At 37.6% G+C, this 22,382-nt stretch overlaps 1 protein-coding gene across 2 annotated transcripts in view; it reads left to right on the top strand.

Moving 5' to 3' along the window:
* The window catches only part of RPGRIP1L (RPGRIP1 like), a 101,843-nt gene extending 79,693 nt beyond the window's left edge, over positions 1-22,150 (top strand). The window contains exons 23-26 of one of the 2 annotated variants that reach the window (XM_010358270.2): positions 2,768-2,951; positions 10,923-11,007; positions 16,409-16,542; positions 19,863-22,150. In XM_010358270.2, the coding sequence (XP_010356572.1) occupies positions 2,768-2,951; positions 10,923-11,007; positions 16,409-16,542; positions 19,863-19,975 (516 nt within the window). In that variant the 3' untranslated portion in view covers positions 19,976-22,150. The remainder of the gene's footprint in view (positions 1-2,767; positions 2,952-10,922; positions 11,008-16,408; positions 16,543-19,862) is intronic. The other variant, XM_030924923.1, reaches the window with a different exon arrangement.
* The last annotated feature ends 232 nt before the right edge of the window (positions 22,151-22,382 follow it).

The following is a 22,382-nucleotide window of genomic DNA, read 5'->3' as shown; positions in this document are numbered from 1 at the left end:
CTCCTGTGTTCCAGCCATTCTCCTGCCTCAGCCTCCCAGGTAGCTGGGACTACAGGCGCCCACCACCACGCCCAGCTAATTTTTTGTAATTTTAGTAGAAATGGGGTTTCACTATGTTGGCCAGGCTGGTCTCAAAACTCCTGACCTCGTGATCTGCCCGCCTCAGCCTCCCAAAGTGCTGGGATTACAGGCATGAGCCACTGCGCCTGGCCAGTCTTCAGATCTTTATACAAAATCTGGTTGAACTTTTTAATCAGAGGGGCTTGAACACAACCAGAATTGTTCCAGTGTTGAAAAATAAATTGTCTAGCTTCGTTTGTCAAAATTTATGTTTGGAAAAATTCTTTATTTAGAGCTTACTTTCTTAGGTAAAAGCTGCTTAAAATTTACCCCTTTTTGGATTTATTCCAAGTTGATTCATGTAGCATTAAATGAATGAAGAAACAGTAACTGATCATTTCTGCCAGGTGTATTGGTCAGAGAATTAAAAAGGACATTTGATCGAAGTAATGGCAGTAGTGTAGAGATACACAAATAAATATAAAAAATTGACCAAACATAAGATGGACATCATGAAAAGAATTTTAAAGTTCTTGACTTTTTTGATAATACAGTGAGTTTTCTTTTTTGTTGTTTTGGTGTTTGGGGTTTTGTTATTTTGTTTTTGTGTTTTGGCTGGGATCCAAGTGAATACTTTTATCTAGGATTGTATTTTAAACTTTAAAGAGTTGCATGTAGTCTTATTTGACAGCCTAAATTGGTTCTTACAACAATGCAAGTTTTCATATGGGGATTGTATAGCTAATATATTATTAATAAAATAACCACTTAGATAAATTTGATTCCCCTGCTATTTACAAGCTCGTTTACTTCTTTATCAGGTTCTGTGATAAACAATTTTAAATTCCTATTTTCACAGAGTAGAAATAAGTATGTATACCACTTTTTTCTTTTTGTGGCTATTTTCCTTTAATTCTTTTGTGCAGAAACATAAATGTTTTATAAGATGTTATTGCTATAATTCTAAGTTTGTCAAATTCCAACTTACGTAGAAGAATTAACTATACAGTATGCTGCACTTAGACCAGAATTATAAAATAAATGTATTACAGTATTTTCACAACCGTAATACATTTTAAGAAAAAATATATCATTTAAAATATTTTCTTTACCATGTAGTCTTCAACGAGCAGAGAAGGGGTTTTCTGAAGTGAGATTAGACAATAGAGCCAACTTCATTTTTTATGCACGTGAACGGAGAGGGCTTGAGGTTATTAGTTGAAACCGAGTAACCTTTCCAGGCTTTCATCTCTTTCTTTTCAAATTTGAATATGAAAAGCATATTCAAGTCAAAGACCATCACTTTAATGACATTTGGCAGTCATTTGATTTATTAGGTTTTAGAAAAAATTTTCCTTTAAATATTTCATCATACTATGCTAATCCTAGTAATATTGCCAGCTGCAGCCTTGTACCTGTATTAGTGGAGACAGAATGGTGTGGAATTTTCTCTGTCATCCTAGTAAAATTTCCATGAATCTACTGAATAATAAAATAACCTTATTGAAATATTCAGATTTGGGTTTTTAGTTAAAGTGTCTTAGAATACATAATAAAAGAAAATGTCTTTTGAAAGAAGGGGGTAAAATTACTTCATCAAATATTGAGGGGGTTTGACAGCAATGAAAATTGTTCTTTATGGTAATATTTTTACAATAGGATACTTATACTTTTCAATTTGATTAATTATATGCTTTGAAATATCTAAGTAACCACTATGGTGAATTTACACACTGATTTACATTTAACAATGAATTCGTAAAAGCTGGTCATAAAAACAGGTCTTATTTTCAGGTTTTTCTAATTATTATTTGAAGTTATATAATTTATAGCATGTCTCTAAATTTAGTAAAATAGGATTTTGATACTAAAAGACAAACTTTAAATTGTAAAAAACAGATTTAACTGAGGAGCTATCTTGGAGTGTGATACAATTTCTAATCCTAGTCTATTAATTATTTGAAATCATTACTCAAGGAAACATTTGTAATTCCCATGTTAATGTCTATAACACCAAAATCTATTAAGCAAGGATTAAAGTGAAAATTAAATAAACACCATTTTAGTTGTTAATTTTGTAAAAATAAAATTAAAAATAAATTGTGAGAAAATGTTCAAATTAGACATAAAATTGTTTCTTTTGCTTGAAAATGTATTATTTATTGAACAAAATATATTATGACAGAATATGAGAGAATGAACTGTAGTTTCTGCTCTAGTCAATATTGATTCATATAGCTACACGTATTAGCATAATACCTATAAAGTGTTCAACAGGCTTTGATCTCTGAATAACTGAAACTTTCTCAGGTACTGTAGATTAAGTAAAAGCAGTGATAAACACGTACTTCATTACATAGTTTGAAACAAGGACAACTTGTCATTCTGAAAGCAATCGGAGATGAAGATCTCATAATCTTCACTCCTGATAGACTACTAGTGGGGTATTTATAGCCTCAAATGTAAATTAGGAGACTATTGCCATGACACTGTTAACTTCAAACCCCGGGGCATTAGAATCTCATTCTCGCTCTCTGTCGTGAATAATCTATCATGTGTAACATACAGTAGTGTACATTGCATTCAAGAAAAGAAGCCCATTGGCCTTCGTGTTTTATTTAAAATTGATAGTGGAAAGTAATAGTGGATCTTTTTGTTCAATTATTTTATTTATTTTTGTTTTGTTTTGTTTTTGCTCTTTAAACAGCCATCAGAAAAAATTCGGATTGAGATCATAGCTCTAAGCCTTAATGATTCTCAAGTAACCATGGATGACACTATCCAACGGCTGTTCGTTGAGTGTCGATTCTACAGTCTTCCTGCTGAAGAGACACCCGTGTCACTTCCAAAACCCAAGAGTGGGCAGTGGGTCTACTATAACTATAGCAATGGTATGTATGATTCATTTGTAATATAGACTTTTATGTTTGTCTTTTTTATTTATGAAAGAAGCAGAAAGAACAGAGAGAAAGTTTATTTCTCTAATGTTCACATAAATTCATGGAAGTCTTGTCAGAATTGATTAATAAAAGTCAAACCAGTAGCATAAAGATTAAGAAAATAAAGTTGGGCCAGGCACAGTGGCTCACACCTGTAATCCTAGCGCTTTGGAAGACCAAGACAGGTGGATCGCTTGAGCTCTGGAGTTCCAGACCAGCCTGGGCTACATGGCGAAACCTCGTCTCTACAAAAAAAAAAAAAAAAAAAAATACAAAAATTAGCCGGGCATGGTGTTGCACACCTATAGTCCCAGCTACTCAGGAGGCTGAGGCAGGAGGATTGCTTGAGCCTGGGAGGGTGAGCCTGCAGTGAGCTATGATCTTGCCACTGCACTCTTGCTTGAGTGACAAAGTGAGACCCTCTGTCAAAAAAAGAAAAGAAAAGAAAGTTGAGGTAATACCAAAGTTAAGAGAAAACAAAACAATGTGAAAAAATATTTCTAAGATGGTCCTGCTATGTAATAGTTCAATTGAAAAATGTCAGCTGGGTCTATAATTAGGAATTTAATTTAAATATATGATATTTCAAAGAAATATCTTTCAAAGAAGTAGTTTTTTAATCATATGATTCAAAGCTTTCAATGTCCTGTTTTTTGTCTACCTTTCTGATCAATGTCATCACTTGGATGTTTTTACAATACGTGTGTATATCTCTCTCAGTGTCTAGATGTTCAAGATTTTAATTGAGTGAAGCGTAAGTTCTTACTACACCTTTCATCATATAGCACACACATCCTTTCATAGCAGCAAGCAGGTTTTCTGTCTTAGGGCTTGATCTAGCAGCCAATTGACATGTAAGTTTACCGGACCAGCACAGACCCAACAGGTACCCTATAAATTCTGAGATCAATCAACTTTATTATGTGATTGTTAGTATATAATTGGAGAGAAATAAAAAATATTATCAGGCTACCATGACCCTAAGCTAAAACAGCTTAGTATGTTCTCCTAGAGCTCGACATTAAAACAAACCATAAAAATGGAGTGTCGTGCTATTTTTAGCAAAATAGGCCATCTCATGCTAGTTCATCACTATTTTTTCCTTACTAATCTTAGAAATTGCATCACTGTTTTTTCCTTACTAATCTTAGAAATTGCATTTTAATCAACAGTATAACCATGCTGTTGTATCAGCAGGATTACAAATGCTCATGATTACCTTTTTTTTCCCCATCTGGCAGTTTTAGAAATATGTTCATTCCTCAAGACAGTAGTCTTAAGTATCCAGAGATGTGGCCTAGTGGTCTAGTCCTCCCTCTATCCCCAGTTTTTACTATTATGTGAACTAAGGCAAGATGTTTAAATTTCATGATTCCTTGGTTTCTTATTTGAAAAGTAAGGTGCTTTCTAAGATCCACTCCAGCTTAAATTCTACAATAACAGGTGTGTTAAGAAATCACATGTGAAGTAAGTAGTGTGGACAGGACAAGAATCTGATTCCTCCTTCATTTCATGCACTTAATATAAAGAAAACATTTCCAAAAGTATTTTCTCAGGCTTCCTGGAAATCCTCAATTGCAGAGTACCAGAAAAGAAAACCGTATCAAAATATTATTAATAATGAAAGAACTGTTCAATCAACTAGTTTTAAGAAAGATACCCCAAGAAAAATGACAAACTCTTTGGCTTTTGTATTATTCTTTGTAAAGGTCAGCAGTAGAATATTTGGTTGGACTGGCAACAACATTGTTTTTTAGAGATTAATTGTGTATTGAGAAACTTGGCCATGTCAAGGAATAGATGTTTCCATTTGCTTGAAGAGCAATACAGATCTTTCTTTAGATCAAACTGTGATATATGCTCAAATGGCCCAAATTTTGTACATTCTCACATGGTTAACTCTAGGTCTTGGGGTCTGGGGCTATTGCCCAGGTGGGAGTGTAGTGGTACCATCTTGGCTTACTGCAACCTCCACTTCCTGGGTTTAAGCAGTCCTTTCACCTCAGCCCCCCAAGTAGCTGGGATTAGAGGGACACGCAGTCACACCCAGCTCATTTTTATATTTTTGGTAGAGACGAGATTTCGCCATGTTGCCGAGGCTGATCTCAAACTCGTGACCTCTAGTGATCCACCTGCCTCAGTCTCCCAAAGTGCTGGTATTAAGGTGTGAGCCACCATGCCCAGCCTGTTGGTGCATTTTGGTTTGTTTTTTCCCTTTATTGCAGGGTATTTTATTGTCTAATTGGTATGTTAACAGTTACTTATGTTTCTAATGAATTAATCTTTTGATAGCAGCAAGAAAACCAGTAATCTGTTAGAAATGAGTTCAGTAAAAGTGTTTACTATACCTTTTTTTGGTTTATTTTCCTATCTAATGAGATTTGACTGTGTAGAATTTTCAAGATTAATTGAAAATAATTTTAAGGATATTTTTCTGGGAGGAGGGGAAAGGAATGTACTCCGTGCTTAGAAGCAAACTAATGCTGTTTTATGTCTGTTATATCTGAAAAAATGAGCTCCTAGGTCATCAGCAAATTTGAGAAATAATTAATATTAAGCTTGTTGAATGTTTTATTTTTCATTTAAGTATGACATAATGAAGATGTTTATTTTCAAATTATTATATTTGCATCTCCATTTCAGGGGGGATCTTCTTGAGTCTTTGGTTAATAAGTAACTATCTCATGTAATTATTGTAATGATTTACCGTTCACTTGTTACCTGATACAGAACGTCAATGTAATGTAGACTTAGATCTTCCAAATCTCATTAAATATTAATGAAAGTAATTTTATTTCCAAACTGACTTTTTAATTCAAATGGATAATTTAGAGGACAATTAGTACATGCTATCTCCTGTTTGAACACCATGCAGTAGAGAGGTTAGCTGAACCTAGCAATGATTTTACCCTACGTTGTGACCTGAATCTGTGCAAAAGAGACTTGTGTGTTCAGGCCCAAATTAAGTACATAAAATGAGAGATGCAGACTAGTGATCCCCTAGATTATTCATAGTTGAATTCAGTCTTTATTAAGAGGTATTAAAACCAGTGTAACCTACACACAAAGAAAATATATATCTCCTGGCTGGGCATGGTGGTTCACATCTGTAATGCCAGCACTTTGGGAGGCTGAGGTGGGCGGATCAAGAAGTTGGGAGTTGGAGACCAGCCTAGCCAACATGGTGAAACCCCGCCTCTACTAATAATACAAAAATTGGCCTGGCACGGTGGCTCACACCTGTAATCCCAGCACTTTGGGAGGCCGAGGCGGGCAGATCACAAGTTGAGACCAGCCTGTCCAACATGGTGAAACCCTGTCTCTACTAAAAATACAAAACTTAGATGGGCATGGTGGCAGGCGCCTGTAATCCCAGCTACTCAGGGCAGGAGAATTGCTTGAACCCAGGAGGCGGAGGTTGCAGTGAGCCAAGGTTGTGCCATTGCACTCCATCCTGAGTGACAGAGAGAGACTCTATCTCAAAAAAAAAAAATATATATATATATATATATACACACCCACACACATATACACACACACACACACACATATATATATATATATATTTTAGGAATACCAACACTGAAAAACTAAAATTGAATTTACTTGCCAGATAGTGGTATCAAGAACAAAACATTTGTATTTTATTGGGCCTGAAAATTTTGCTCAGAGAATGCTGAAAAGGCAAGAAAATAGTTTGGGAAAAAATAAGATTAATGGTAGGTCTGAAGAATGTTGTCTGGGCCGAATAAAACCTACAATGGAATTGACAGTGGGAAGAAAAAGATTAATGAAATCATCCAAAGTTTTTATGAGACTTATACCGGTCTGGACCTTTAGCCTCTGAACAGTCTGTCTTTTGGAACAGTCTGTCTTTTGGAACAATTGAAGTTTAATTCAAAAGATGAAGATGATGTAAAACATCAGATTTTATGACTAATAGGAGGAGAAATTTGACAAAGATAAGGATGATAGGGATGATAACTCTTTAATACAAACATTATCTGAGATTCAAGGTTATCAACTCCTTATAATTAAGCCATCTGCATTTCTTCTGCCATATGACATTGATAACAGAATATAGGGATTTATCCAGCTTGCAGAAGTAAAGGATATGTTTTTAATGGTAGATGACTGAAGGTCAACTAAAGTATTTGGACTACTAGTTTGTATCCTTTTTGAGACATATGCTTTCAGTAAGTTTATGTCAAAATCATACAAGTCCTAAACAAATATGATTTCTGAGGGGAATGAAAGGTAAATACCTTAACTTTTGGAGAGTTCTGATACTTTTAATAATCACCAGAGTTACTTTTTATAGGATGTATTTCAGGTTTTGAAATTGTAAGTTTTTTTAACCGTCTAGGATTTTAGTATACCAGATGAACCATGGTTAGTCATAGGATATCATGACATAATCAGAGGTGGCCAAAGTGTTCCTCTTTCCCACAGTATTCAACCCGAAAGGGTTCACTATCTCCTGATCCCATTTAAAAATTTGGCAAATGAATATTGGGCCAAACAATGGTTCTCAATGTGTAGAACCCTCACCACCAGCAGCAACAGAAGCTGGAAACGTGTTAGAATTGCAAATTCTCAGGCCCTCATCCAGACCTACTGAACCAGAAACTCTGGGAATACAACTCAATAATCTGCATTTTAACAAGCCCTTTAAGGGGTTGTGATACACAATGAAGACAGAACCATTGGGCTAGATAAAGATGCCCATTCTAGGCCTCGTTTGTGGAAGCAGGAGAGCCATAGTTCCAACTTGGTACACTTTTGGAGAACTAAGCTTATTGTTAAGTAGCTGGAGTATTTTCAAAAAGAATATTTTGAAAGTTTTCTGCCAAGAAATATGATTTGACATACCTAGACAAGGTATATCTAAGCAATATTCCTTTATGAAACAAAAGAAAATGAGCTGACTTCCCTTGATACTGTTACGAAACATTCTCACCCTCTAGCCTTGTGTTAACAAAATGACTAGAGCTTTAACAGGAAAACTTTGGCTGCACATGGAAGAAGGAGAGGTTATGTAGCATGGAGGTTAAGAGAGCAGACTCTTGAGGCTGATATTGCTGGATTCAAATTCTGGCTCTGCCGCATTCTAACTAGGTGGTCTTGGGCAAACTCCTAACCTTCTCTGGATCCATTTAATCATCTGTAAAATGTGGGTCGGGTTCTTAACCTACATGATGACAGTAAAAGTATTGAGTGTAGTACCTAGCACATAAATATTACCCAGTAAATAGTGGCAGTTATTTTTATCTTTATTAAGAGAATAGGAAATATAGTATGCTGGCCAACCGGATAAAGCAGAAGCATAGGGAATCCCCAACAACACCACTTTTTAAAACCAATTTCAATGGTAAGAATGTTTTGAAAAGAAAAATTAGGCCAGTCATGGTGGCTTAGACCTGTAATTCCAGCACTTTGGGAAGCCAAGACTGTAAGATCACTTGAGGCCAGGAGTTCAAGATCAGCCTGGGCAACATAGGGAGACTTCATCTCTACAAAAAATAAAAATTAGGTGGGCATGGTGGTGTGCGCCTGTAGTCCCAGCTACCGTGGGGAGGCTAAGAGCTAAGGTGGGAGGATCAGTTGAGCCCAGGAGTTTGAGGCTGCAGTGAGCTATGATCACACCACTGCACTCCAGCCTGGGTAACAGAGCAAGACCTCCATCTCTAAGGAAAAAAAAAGGAAATTTAGAATGACCCATATGGTCTAGCAATTTCACTTCTGGGTATATACCAAAAAGAATCGAAATCAAGAACTCAGATACTTGTATGCCCATGTTTAGAGCAGCATTATCCATAATAGTCAAAGGTAGAAACAATCCAGATGTCTGTCACAGGATAAGTGGATAAACAAAATGTGGCATATACATATGATGAAATATTATACAGCCTTAAGAAGAAATGAAATTTGACATATGCTACAAGATGTATGAATCTTGAGAACACCAAAGTTAAATGAAATAAACCAGACACAAAAGGACAAATACTGTATGATTCCACTTACATGACATACCTCGGGTAGTCAGATTCATACAGACAAAAAGTGGTTACCACGGGCTGGGAGGAGGGAAGAATGGAAAATTATTGATTAATGAGTGTGGAGTTTTGGTTTGGGAAGATGAAGAAGTTCTGGAAATGGATAATGGTGACGGTTGTATCACAATGTGTAGGTACTTAATGCCACTAAACTGAATACTTAATTGTTAATTTAAGATGGTAAATTTTATGTTATGCATATTTTGCCACAATAAAAAAAGTTTTAAGCCATTGAAATTTATCAAATCTGTTCTAGGTTTAATTGGAAGACCCTTTATTTGAATACTGGCATTTGAAATTCAGTCTTTTTTTTTAACCACTGAGATTACCCTTGTCTTCAAACAATGGAAGCCAGTATGACATAAAAGCTTTACAACTCTGAAGTCAAAAACAATATGGTGTACCATATCTTGAATTGGTAATTAACAGCCAAAAAAAAAAAAAAAAATCCCATTTGGAAAAAAAGTTCCCCTTTAGCATTGTGTAACTAGCAGCTTCTAAAAAACAAAGTACTATCTTCCAGTGATCTGTTAGCATGACTTTTTGGCATTGAGAAATAAAACAAAATACTCTGAACCTTTGAATCTGTATTGATTTCTATAAACTTCAGTAACCTATATAACTAGCCACATTTACTAATATGATATCATGCAAAGAGCAGTAAGCTAGGAGCTCGTGTTTGACTTTGGCTATCCAGAGTTGATTATTAACTTGGTTATTATGTCTTGGATGATTCTTCTCTGACACCGCTAACCCACCCCTATACCTGTACCTTTATGTCTCTCCCACTATGTGCCTACTCAGTGCCTTTGGCCCTCAGTTAATATTTGCTCAACTGAGCCAAACAAATGAGTTGATAGCATCATAATTTGGAATTGAACTAAAATTGTTCAGGGAAACATTTTCAACATAAAAGATGTTTGTTCCTGGCACAGCCTAAGGAGAAATGGCTTTAGAATTATCATGATATCTTTCACCCTTTGTGTGCTTTTGACCAGGGATAATCTCTAAGTTGAGATCTGGTCACAGGGGAGCCTTTACATCCAAAATGGCATATGAAAAAGAAATGCCTTCAGAAGCTAATGCATGGCTGAAAGGCTGCCGAACTGAGAAAAAATAATCAGGAGGAAAATTGTAGTGTTCACACATTGAGGTGCCATTTTCCCAAAGTGCAGACGCTTACTTACAATGTCAAGAGTTTACCATCTTCGTTCTGTTGAGACTTGAGGTCAGTTATCTAATCTCATGCTTCAGCCAAGTGAAGTCTGGCCACATTCCTCGAAGCCAGCATGTGCCTTTAAAACCAAAAACCTCACACCCTAAAAAGCCTTTCTCTCCCTGCACCTTTCTCTCCCATACCCCTAACCAGCAGGCGTCAGCCTGTGGATTTCCTCAACCCAATACACTAGACGCCTCTTTTATTGCATGTTGTGGCAGGAGAGAAGGATTAAATTACTGAGGCTGTCAGGAAGGACAAGCACTCTGCCATACATTATCATTATCACTTGCTTCTTGGGTGAAAGAAAATGCAGTAAATCCCTCAAATACAAAGCAATAAAGACTGTTGGCTTTTACTGTCATGACTGCCAGTGCCATTAACAGGCAGTGACAGTGATGTGGCACTCGTAGATGTTGCTTGTATCTTTTCTGACAGTGTGCACATAAACCTGCCAGTGACATGACATTAGATCACATGACTGTTCAGATTTGATTCTGGTTTCTGGAGCTGTTTTCTTTTCCCAGGCATACAAGTGAGGTGGCATGACTTGTGTCTTTAAAAACAGGTATTTTTAAAAATACAGAGTGGGACTAATGTAGCCTATTCCTGAGTGACTTCCCTTTTGGAATTTTTTTTCTTTTGGTATAGTGATCTACGTGGATAAAGAAAACAACCAAGCAAAGAGAGACATCTTAAAAGCTATACTACAAAAACAAGAGATGCCTAATAGAAGGTACATTTTGGCAGTCCAAATTATCTAATGGTTTACGTAAAGTAGATCTCTGTAGCAGGATGTGGTTAAAATAAAAGGCACAAGATAAGGAAGCAGAACACTGGGGTTCTGTGACTCACTCTGTGTCCTTGAATGAGTACGGGATCTCTGTAGATCGCTTTCTTCCTGGAAATGTAATGGCCCTTCCTACTATACAAAGTAATTGTAACGATCCTATAGGACTTTGAACACCAAAGACTGGGCAACGTGTATAAAGTATCCTGTTGCCACTCCTGTAGTTGTAAAGACTAACAGGTTGAAAGGTGGGTACACTCTGGAGTCACGTGCCTTGGGTGTAAATTCTTGTCTTATTGCTTTCTAGCTGACTGACCTCAGACAAGTTACGTAACCTTCTTGCACCTCTCTCTCTTCAACGTTAAAATGGAGATGATACACCATAGAGGGTTGGTGTGAGGATTAAATGAGATATATATGTAACACAGATAGTATAGTACCTGACACGTAGTGCACAGTGAGTGTTAATTGCAATCATTGTGAGTAGTGACATTAATATTATTGTTTGTAATGGCTCATCAGCCTTTCAGACTAATTTGCATCTTACTATCACTGTTTAATAAGCCATCATTTCATTATTATTTTTTGAAGGCATTTTTTTCTGATTTAAATAGGATACCTTGCAATTCTGGTTCAGTAGAGAAAATACATGTATATAATTTTCAGAAGAAAAAAAACTGATCTTAAAAACTTAGTGCTTCTGTGTGAGCTTCTGTCGCAGAGTTTGAGGAGTTACCCCTGTGCTGCTTGTTAACCGCAAGCTGGTTTCTCCAGTGCCCCTTGCTGGCCCTCCTCCCTCGGCCTGAGTACACCTTTTCTGTCTCCATTGCCCACTTCTCCTTGCCTTATGACCTACTGATGACACAGCCTATCACTGCCTCAAAAACAGCACTGACTCTGCTGCCTTAGGAGACTCAAGTTCTTTCCTTTCCAGAGGGCCATGCTAAAGACATATTTTTCAAAAGAGCTTCCAAACTAGCATTTTATCTTCTGTTTGAAGAAGAGAGACTGGAATTCTTAGCTCTTGGGATCTGATAATATAGCTTTATCACTATTCTTTCACTAGCTCCTGAAATATATCATTTTTTTGGATCTCAGTTTTTATTTCTGAAGGAAAGGTAAAATCCTGTTAAGCCTGAGGCTCTACTTTTTCCAGGATGGTAATCACTCCGGTTTGACTTGCTTCAGCTTCTTTCAGGGCCCCCTTCAAAACCACCAGTCCCCCAGGGTCACCCCAGGTCATGAGTGACGAGGGAATAAACAGCAGTGGCCATGGCATCTGCTTCCCTATGGTCAGCGAGCTGCACCATGGCTGTCTAGGATGGAGCTCAGTTCCCATGGACAAGTCCTGGGCTGCGATTCAGTAGCCTATTCAGTCTTATTTGTCTGCCTCTGTGTTCGCTTTGTTTCTGAAATGGGAGATCATATTGTAACATATTGAGAGACAATTTTTTTTTACCACAAAAGTGTTTATTTTAAAAATTTTAAAGCAAGTTCTGCTTTCATGTTAGACCTGCCTTTCCTCAGAGGACCCACTTATTTGTACCAGAATAGATTAAGAAATTTAAAAAGGCCAGGTGCGGTGGCTCATACCTCTAATCCTAGCACTTTGGGAAGCCAAAGCAAAAGGATCCCTGGCACCCAGAAGTTAGAGACTGGCCTGAGCAACATAGTGAGACCCCCTATCTCTACTAAAAATAATTTTAAAAAATTAGCCAGGCATAGTGGCATGTACCTGTAGTCCCAGCTACTGTGAAGGTTGAGCAGGAAGGACCGCTTGAGCCCAGGAGTTCGAGCTTGCAGTGAGCAATGGTTGCGCCACAGTACTCCAGGCTGGGTGACAGAGCAAGACCCTGTCTCAAAGAGAAAAGTCCACAGTAACTGTAATGACTCCCACTCTCCCATGGTTGTTTCTGTCAACACCCGCCAAAGAAACAAATGTTCATGTCATTTTTTAGAAAGATAGAGAGGTGTTGCAGGTGCCAAGTGACTGGCTCAGGGCTTCCAACCATGGATGAGTATTTGAGTGCTGGCCATGCACTCCTCGAACCACCATGGGAGAGGATGGCCCCATTTACTGCTCTCCCTCAACAGTATCATTTTCCTAAGGGAAATAGGCATTTGCCTGTATATTTTTCCACAGCCAAAAGCCAATTGTTATTCCAGCAAACGTTCTCACCTTTTTTAAATACTCAGAGGTCACATTATTTAAAGTAGCTCCTAGTTTATGAGAATTCACTTTCTCAGACAGCAACCCTGTTGAATATTGGTGATAACCTACAAAGCGACGGTTGGAGAAGTTTGACGTATCTTCCCCGACATGTCTAAAGTTATAGACATTGTATAATAAATTATATCTAGTACCTTTGCATGCCACCCCATGCTGTATCTGCAAATATACATGTGTCACTTTAAAAGGGAGGTAATATATTGAAATGTGCCTTCAAACAGTATTTATTTGAAGTCATAGTTTAACACTGACTTAAGGTCCCTTTTTGGTTTCAGTTTTTTCTTGTTAACAGTGTTCTGTTGAACAGATCCACCCCTGAGGAAGACAGACTATGATAATAAATAGACAGATAAACTAATTACATTTGCAGTAAGACTAAGAGAAAACCAAACAAGTTAAATGCCAAAATAGAAAATAACAGTGAAAGCTGAATCAAATTCAGTGAATCCTCAGCATTGAATCTGAGGAGGTGACATGTAAGCTGGTTCATGAAGGATGGGAGGACTCAGTCAAGTCACAAAAAGCTTAGAGAATATCGTTTCGGGCAGAGGGAACTCCAGGCATGAAGGAGTATAGAGAGATGTGTTCCAGGACCAAGCAGAGGTGGTTAACAAGTCTGGTCTCACTGAGAAGTAGAGTGGCAGGAGAAAGAGGTGGGAAGAGGAGGCAGAAGTAGCTCAGGTAGCACTTCCTGTGTTTCCTTCCACCTGAGTGCTTGACATCTGCTCCCTGTGTTGATCCAGGTCCTCAGACTAGACTGTAAGCATTCTTCCAGACATGGAACAAAGTTTTGCCTTTTTGTTTTGGCAGTGTTGGAAGTAAGATGTAAGATTCTGTGTGTGTCTTTTCGTTATTTTTTTAAAATTAGTTTTAATTCTTAAATGATTTTAGTGTACTTTTCCTCCCTTTTCAGCTTAACTTTCTGGTGTCTTACTTTTGTTTTTGACATCTTATTTTTCTCTATATAGAATTTAAAGCCAGAAATATTGCATTTTTAAATTTCTAGTTCTTTCTCTGGCATTTAGAAGGCTTTCTTTTGCCACAGAATTCTCATATATTCAGTGGAGGTAATTGTCTGCATTTGTAAAGTGATACAGACATGATCCTTAGATATGAGACACTGTATGAAGATAACACTTAACATTATTATTACAGTCTGCATAGCCTCAGTCTTTTCTGTAAGTCTTGTGTTATAATATGTGCATTATATATTACTTTTAATTCCTCCTCTTCCAAGCAGTTTTAATTCTTCCTCTTTTCCTAATTCATTTTAGGAAAACTTATTTCATCATCATTCATCTTACTTAATTGAATGATATAGTCAATGTATAATTTGGGAATCTAACTAAAATTTCAATTGAAACAAGCTTTTCCAATGCCACGTTTTTCTTTCCCCTTAGAAATGTAGAAGCATAAGCAGCTCTATCTATATTTAAAATACTACTTAAAAAAGAGCAAACATTTACTCAGTGCTTACTGTGTTCCAGGCAACAGTTCACTTGTATCATCTCATTTGATCCTCACAAGAGCCCTGTAAGATAGGTATAATTATCTCCATTCCACTGGTAAGGAAACGAGATGAGAGAGGTTAAGTAATTTGTCTAAGGTCACACAGCTAAGCAGTAGGAAAGCAGGAATTTGAGCCCAGAATGGATGCCCTTAACCACTCCATCTTAATCCCTCTGTCTTATACATGTTATAAAAATTCCTTTGTACCACATTGAAGGCCAAGATCTGTACTCTTTATAATTATTTTATGAGTAGGCATTAACTTTGATTTTGACCTAAAGGATTTCTGTTTTCTAATAAAAACTTATTGCAGGCTGGGTGCGGTGACTCACACCTGTAATCCCATTACTTTGGGAGGCCAAGGTGGGCAGATCACCTGAAATCAGGAGTTGGAGACCAGCCTGGCCAACATATAGTGAAACTTCATCTCTACTAAAAATACAAAAACTAGCCGGATGTGGTGGTGGGCACCTGTAATCCCAGCTACTAGGGAGGCTGAGGCAGGAGAATCGCTTGAACCCAAGAGGCAGAGGTTGCAGTGAGCCGAGATTGCATCATTGCACTCCAACCTGGGTGACAAAGTGAGACTCTGTCTCAAAAAAAACACAGAAAACAAAAAAATTCTTGTTGCTAGCTAAAAACAGAGACTTAGGAAAGGAATTCAATATAGAATACTTACTTTCAGCAAGTTGGTTAAATGTATTGTCACGTTTACCTATAAGCGTTTGGAAAGGATTTTATTTGTGTTTTTCAAGGCATGATTTCTCAGAGATGTAGATTTTTATGTTTTTTATTTTGTTTCTGATTTGGGATGGATACACTTTGAAAAGTTTAAAATGGTAAAGTTTACAAGCATCTATGGTTTAAGCTATGCTGCCAAGACATATCAAAAGAGTACTTAACTGTAAATTCCTGTCATTTGGTCAATCCAAGTGCATTTGGCCTCCACAAAAGCCACTAATTCAAATCAGTTCCATCAGAACCCTACAATTATATGTCTTAAAGTAAAATAAAACTTGGATGCTATGATTGTAAGTTAAAGATTGCTGAAGTAATACAAACATTTGATATAACTGTTGGGCAGAGTTACAACATTTATCTAACATGATTCAAATGTTACCCTGGGAGCATGATCTCTGCGTTTTGTAGAATACATACAGTTTTGTTAAAGTCCTTAGTAGCCACTCCAAAGTTGTGTGTTTCTATAGGAAATGTTACGTTTCTATGGAAAATGCTGACCATTGAACTTCCATGGTCTTTATTCACTTCATCCTTTTAGCCTTAAAAGTAGAGGTGTCAAAATACAATCAGTATGTAATAGAGTGAACATCTGGTTCTTCTCTTTGCCTAGTAATTTTCTCAGATTATAGAGATAAATGTTAATCAGTGCTTAGAAAGTGGATTAGTGTTCATTTGAAGGTTGGGTGTTTTATAACAATTCTAATAGTTCATATAATAACTTATCTAACCTAGTGTACCTTTCTTTTTATTGGGATAATTGGAAACTTTAATATTTTATACCTAGTGATAACACCCCATTTGGGAGTTTTGTCTTGTGGTGATTTCTTCTCACTTGGTGATGACTTTCTCTGATCTCTGCCTTACCAGCATTCGCTTCACTGTGGTCAGTGACCCTCCAGAGGATGAGCAGGACCTGGAGTGTGAGGACATTGGCGTGGCTCACATTGACCTTGCCAACATGTTTCAGGAAGGGAGGGACCTCATTGAGCAAAACATCGATGGTATGGGTGAAAATGTTACTCAGTTTGTGCAACCAACAGTTGCTGAACTCCCAACTCTTTATTGAAACCTTCTTTTTGCTGGCTCCAAGTGTGCTGAGTCACACGTTACTTGAATCCTTTACAACTCAAGTTGACGCCTTGTTGAAGCTGAGGTGTCTTCCAACATCCTTTTCCTGCCTTCCCCACCTGCTTTCCTTTGAATGAACAGAAATTGTAAAATAATTAATTTAGCTTCACAAGGAATTATTCATTTTTTAGTATTGGGTGAAGGTATGAGAAAAAGTTGGCCATTGTTTGTTTGTTTGTTTTCTGAGACAGAGTTGTGCTCTGTCACCCAAGTTGGAGTACAATCTTGGCTCACTGCAGCGTCAACTTCCTAGACTCAAGCAGTTCTCCCACCTCAGCCTCCCAGGTACCTGGGACTACCTGCGTGCATCACCACGCCCAGCTAAATTTTTTGGTATTTTTTATAGAGACAGGGTTTCATCATGTTGCCCAGGCTGGTCTTGAACTCCTTGGTTCAAGTGATCTGCCCACCTCAGCCTCCCAAAATGCCAGGACTACAGGCGTGAGCCACTAAGCCTGGCCAGATGTTTTTCCAAGGTTGTTTATGGAAGCCACATTTCAGTTAAGACTTAACCTTAAGCATGTTATTCTGTTAATGTTTATGGAAGCCTTATTTCTACTAAGGTACTTAACCTTAAGCGTGTTATTCTGAGTGATCCTGACAGTGTCTTTCTCAAGGCTTCTCTTTAATTCAGTGTTGCAATGTAGTGATACAGTCACAACAAGGAAGTAGTTTTGATCCCTTACTTCCCACCAGGATTTTGTGAGGAGTAATGACATTTGATCTGTTTCTGACAAATGTGCTGTCCTGGATTTTTACCTCACTAGTTGTGATTCCCAACAATGCTTAATTTCTATTCTCTATTCTTCTGTTTCTAGAACATGCTAAATTGTTTTATTAATCAGACTTTTTAAAATCATAATCAGAGATGGCCTAGGCTTTATGTAGTAAATAGAGAAATAAAGCTGATTCCTAGTCCCATTTGTTGAGTTAGCAGAGCCATCTCTGGAAAAATGTGCACGACTTGTTTACATATTCACTTGTGCATTCAACAAACACTGAAGTGAGCACCTCTTAAGTGCCAGGCATTCTGCTTATGCTGTAGTTCAGCCCTGGTTCATTGTCAAGCTGCTTGTCCTAGGTGTGTGTCAAGTGCTCAAAAGTCAGGCTCAAGCCAAATAATTAACCAAATAGACCAAATAACCAAATTAGAAACTTCTTCTGGGAAATCTTTCTAAACTGTACATTTCTAACCACGTGGCAGTTGGTCCCAACTTTGGCACAGAGAAAAAGATGAGAGGATTGAAATATTAACCTGAACCCTATTAAAGACTACCAGGACCAAGAAAGTCTGACAAAAATACCACAATTATCTCTACTTTATATTCTTGGTATTTTTTCCAGACAGTTGTTTAGCAACCCATCTTCTTCTGTGAGATCACGTATGACCCACTGATCTGACATGGCCAGCTATTGTGGCCATGTTTTGGGAAAGAGCCAGAAGATTAGGCATAGGTGAGGTTGGGATTTTACGGCTTTGTTCTGTGGCAAGCATAGAAGTGAGAAGTCCCAAAGCAGAGATGACAGCTCCAGAGAATGAGCTGGGGACCACTCGTGCCATTTTGACTTCACCAATGCTCAGTTTCTGCACCTAACTCTTTATGTATCAAGTTGTAAGGCTTTCTAACAAATTTTCTTGGAATTAAAAAAAAAACACACACACATACATTAAAGTTCAAGGAAAACCACAAGGAATTATAAACTGGAAACTAAGCCAGTGTGGTAGCTCACACCTGTAATCCCAACACTTTAGGAGACCAAGGCAGGTGGATTGCTTGAGCTCAGGAGTTTTAAGACCAACCTGGGCAACATGGCGAAACCCCATCTCTACAAAAAAATGTAAAAGTTAGCTGGGCATGATGGCGCCCAACTGTAGTCCCAGTTACTCAGGAGGCTAAGGTGGGTGGTTGGCTTGACCCTTGGAGGCAGAGGTTTCAGTGATCTGAGATCACACCACTGTACTTCAGCCCGGGTGACAGAGCCAGACACTGTTAAAAAAAAAAAAAAAAAAAAAAAAAAACAGGAAACTATATAAAGACTCATAAGTGATAAGTGTTATCAAACTTAGAAAGTCCAGGTTTTCAGCCTTGAGTCACTAGACACTATCGTTGTCCACAAGGGATGGAGTCTCAGGGGTTGAATCAGCATCCCATCTGGCTCCCACCACTGAGCCCAGAGAATGCCCTTGGCTCCAGTCCAATAGTCCACCTTCCGGGCTGGGTGCAGTGGCTCAGGTCTCTAATCCTAACACTTGGGGAGGCCACAGTGTGGGGATCACTTGAGCCCAAGTCTACCTTTGGGACACCTCTAAAAGGAGTGGCCCCTCTTCCAAGAAAATCCCACGTATACTCAAACCCACAGACCTTAAGATTCTTGGGTCTGCCATTTTAATCTTTTCTAATTCCACATAAAATCTATTTTAAATGGAATGTTTTCCTGAAAAAGATAAATAACTAATTCAAGCTATGATCATGTAACATCTATACAGCGGTTTGCCATTCTGAAACACTGTATAGATTATCATAAATTCCCTTTAGACCTTCTGCTTACTAGCTTAAAAATTCTTTTCTTTTCTTTTTTTTTTTTTTTTTGAGAAGGAGTCTCGCTCTTGTCGCCTAGGCTGGAGTGCAGTGGCATGATCTCGGCTCACCGCAACCCCCACCGCCTGGGTTCAAGCAGTTCTCCTGCCTCAGCCTCCTGAGTAGCTGGGACTACAGGCATGCGCCACCATGCCTGGCTATTTTTTTTTTTTTTTTTTTTTTTTTTTTTGGTAGAGACGGGGTTTCTCCATGTTGGTCAGGCTAGTCTCAAACTCCGAACCTCAGGTGATCCACCCGCCTCGGCCTCCCAAAGTGCTGGGATTACAGGCATGAGCTACCACACCCAGCCACTAGCTTAAAAATTCTGATTGCATGTGAGGGTCATTATCTTAGAGGCTTTTACTAGGTAAACTTCAGAATTAACTCGTTAGTTTTAGCTCCACGAGCAATATGTACAGGTCCATGCAGTACGTCTCAATGCTCATCTCCATGCACACGTGACAAGGTTTATTCTTTAAATACCCAAGACGCCAGTGAACTTTGGACTTCTGTAGAACTATTTTCATCTTTTCAACTACTGTTTCTGTCTGCGAGCCTTTCCAAAGAAAAATCTATTGAACAACATTAACACTTTCCTGATCTTTTCTCCCTAGTTTTTGATGCACAAGCAGATGATAAAAGTATTGGCAAGCTCAGGATAACAGTCGAAGCTCTCCATGCCCTCCGGTCTGTCTACGAGCAATACAGAGATGACTTGGAGGCTTGAAAGCAACTGCTCCAGAAGCATCTCCTACTCCTGAGTAAATGCTCACATGAAAGCTCCTACATGAGATTTTTGTAATTACTCTGGTGTATATAATCTATAATTCATGGGAAGCTAGGAGTGGGGAGACCTGGGTTTGAAGTGTTGAAGTTTTGTATACTTTTTCATTTGTTTATTTCTCTACTCCCTCTTTCTCATAACTGCCAACCCTCAGGACTTAAGTTCTCCATAATGGGCAGTACCTTCTCAATAATGTATACCTACATGATAGCATGAGAAAGTCTATTTGCATTTGCAACATTTTCTTAGGAAGAACTGAAATGTAATTCCCATTTTTATTTTTAATAAGCAAAAGCATAAATCTTAGAAAACCTGTGAAAAAGAAGTACTTTTATGTTATCCCTAATTGTCCCACTAAATGGAATGCCTATGATTAGCCTCATTAAGAGTTTTATACTGTGAAGATTTTATTAGAAGCAATATATGAAAATTACTTGGATTAATGTGTTAATCTTCCTCTTTAAAATGCTAATATCCATTTTATGCACATTAAAGCTCAGTATGCATTTTCTTTGATGCATGCAGTTTCTATCAATTAAATATAAAGAATGAAACTTAGCACCAACTTATTCAATGACTGCAAGTTTTTTGTTTTCTTTCGTAAAAGTTCATTCTATTTGTATTATTTTCATGTATTTGTAATGGTGATATGGGATCCAAGGCTGTATATATAAAAAGGAGATAGGTATATAGATAGACATGAAATTTACACGTTGAAAACAGCATATGACATAGAAACAAATTATGAAAAGTATAACTCAAATTCTGATATGCTTAGTTAGACGTGAAAGGAGTATCTTTTTATCATTATTTAAATTTACATCAAGCCAGTACAGTGCCGAGGTGTATCTGGGTAACCAGATCCTCGAAAAGCAGCTCCAAAAGTTAATTTTCTAGCTTTTACCCAATCTCACTGAAGGATTTAATTGATATTTTTAATGGAGCTGTGAATCAATGCTGCAAAGGAATTGTCTCTAGAGGTCTAGGATATAATGTGTTTCATTTTTTAATTTACTTTTTTATTTGTCATTTTCTTCAAAGGATTTTTATAGGCTGTGGGTTTTCACTGTTTGCAAACAGGCTATGTTCCTTCTTAAGCATATGTAAAGTATTCAGGGAGATAAGTAATTTATTAAAATCTACCTAATTTGCCGTGATATATTAAATCTCTGCTTCAGTGATCACAGACCATTTCATTTAGAGAATTAGGCATTCCCTCTTTGTGTGATTAAAGCTCTGGAAAATGAGTTCTTTGCTCCTATTTGTGAACATTCAAAGCCTGCTAATGGCAAGAAGATGGAATAGATTATGAGACAATTCATTACAGTTCAATAGAAAAAAAAAAGCAGCTATAATGCAAAAATGCAAGTATGAATATCTGCATATAGTTTGAACCATCTGTGCTCTAATGGCTTCAATAATGACTCTCGTCTTTAGGAGGCTTTGAAATGACATCCGTACAATATTAATTTGTTGATGTACATTGTGGGACCAGTAGAGTATGATCTGACCACAGAAATCTATAAATTCTGTCTATACCACTGGGCCTGTCTGTCCTGGGGCCTGCCATCTCCAAGAAGAATCTTGCTCTCATCCAACTCGGCAAATCTTCATAATAACTCATTCCTCTGGAACCTTCTAGAGACCACAAACATCTGCAGACTAAACCTCTCCAATCCTAGTAAACAACCACATGTTTGTTGTCACTTAGGCTGGCTCTGAGCTCATTTTTTTGGCCCCTCTTTCTAGCTTTCTTTGGCTTTATGCAGTTACAGTGTCATTAAGGCCCATAATATTCCCTGCAGTAATTTAAAACAGCCAGATTATACCCTGGGATTAACGGAGTGGTTTTTGAGACATTTATTGTGGTATTCTCCTAGGAGGTTTGTATTATTGTTGTAAAATGTTATATCCCAAACTAAATAACCCTTCTGCAGGGAGAAGAACCAGATTGCACTGACTTCTTAGGTTCATTAAGTGGAAAGGAAAAGTGTTTCTTAGAAAACTTCTGGGACCCAGTCACCTGTACTGAATGCATATCTTAGACAAGATTAGAGAAGCAGCCATGTTTCTGTCACATTGTTTACTGTCATATTAAAGATTTCTAGTTTTAAAATATTCAGTTTCAAACTATTGCAAATTTTCACAACACATTTTCATAGCTAATTGCTGCTGACACATTTTGAAGTGGCGAGGTAGTATTAAATGCTGTCGTGTGGATACTTCAGTTGGGTTTTATAGTCTGTTTGAGAATTGTGTTTGTTTTATCTTGTGGTAACCTGAGGCCATTGAAAAGCTTACCACCTTTTGGGTTAAAGAGCAGTGGTTTTCTCTTGGTGAGCCAAACTGG

The sequence above is a fragment of the Rhinopithecus roxellana genome, chromosome 20 (genome assembly GCF_007565055.1).
Source record: "Rhinopithecus roxellana isolate Shanxi Qingling chromosome 20, ASM756505v1, whole genome shotgun sequence".
NCBI lineage: Eukaryota > Metazoa > Chordata > Mammalia > Primates > Cercopithecidae > Rhinopithecus > Rhinopithecus roxellana.
This window is presented reverse-complemented; position numbering and strand designations above follow the sequence as displayed.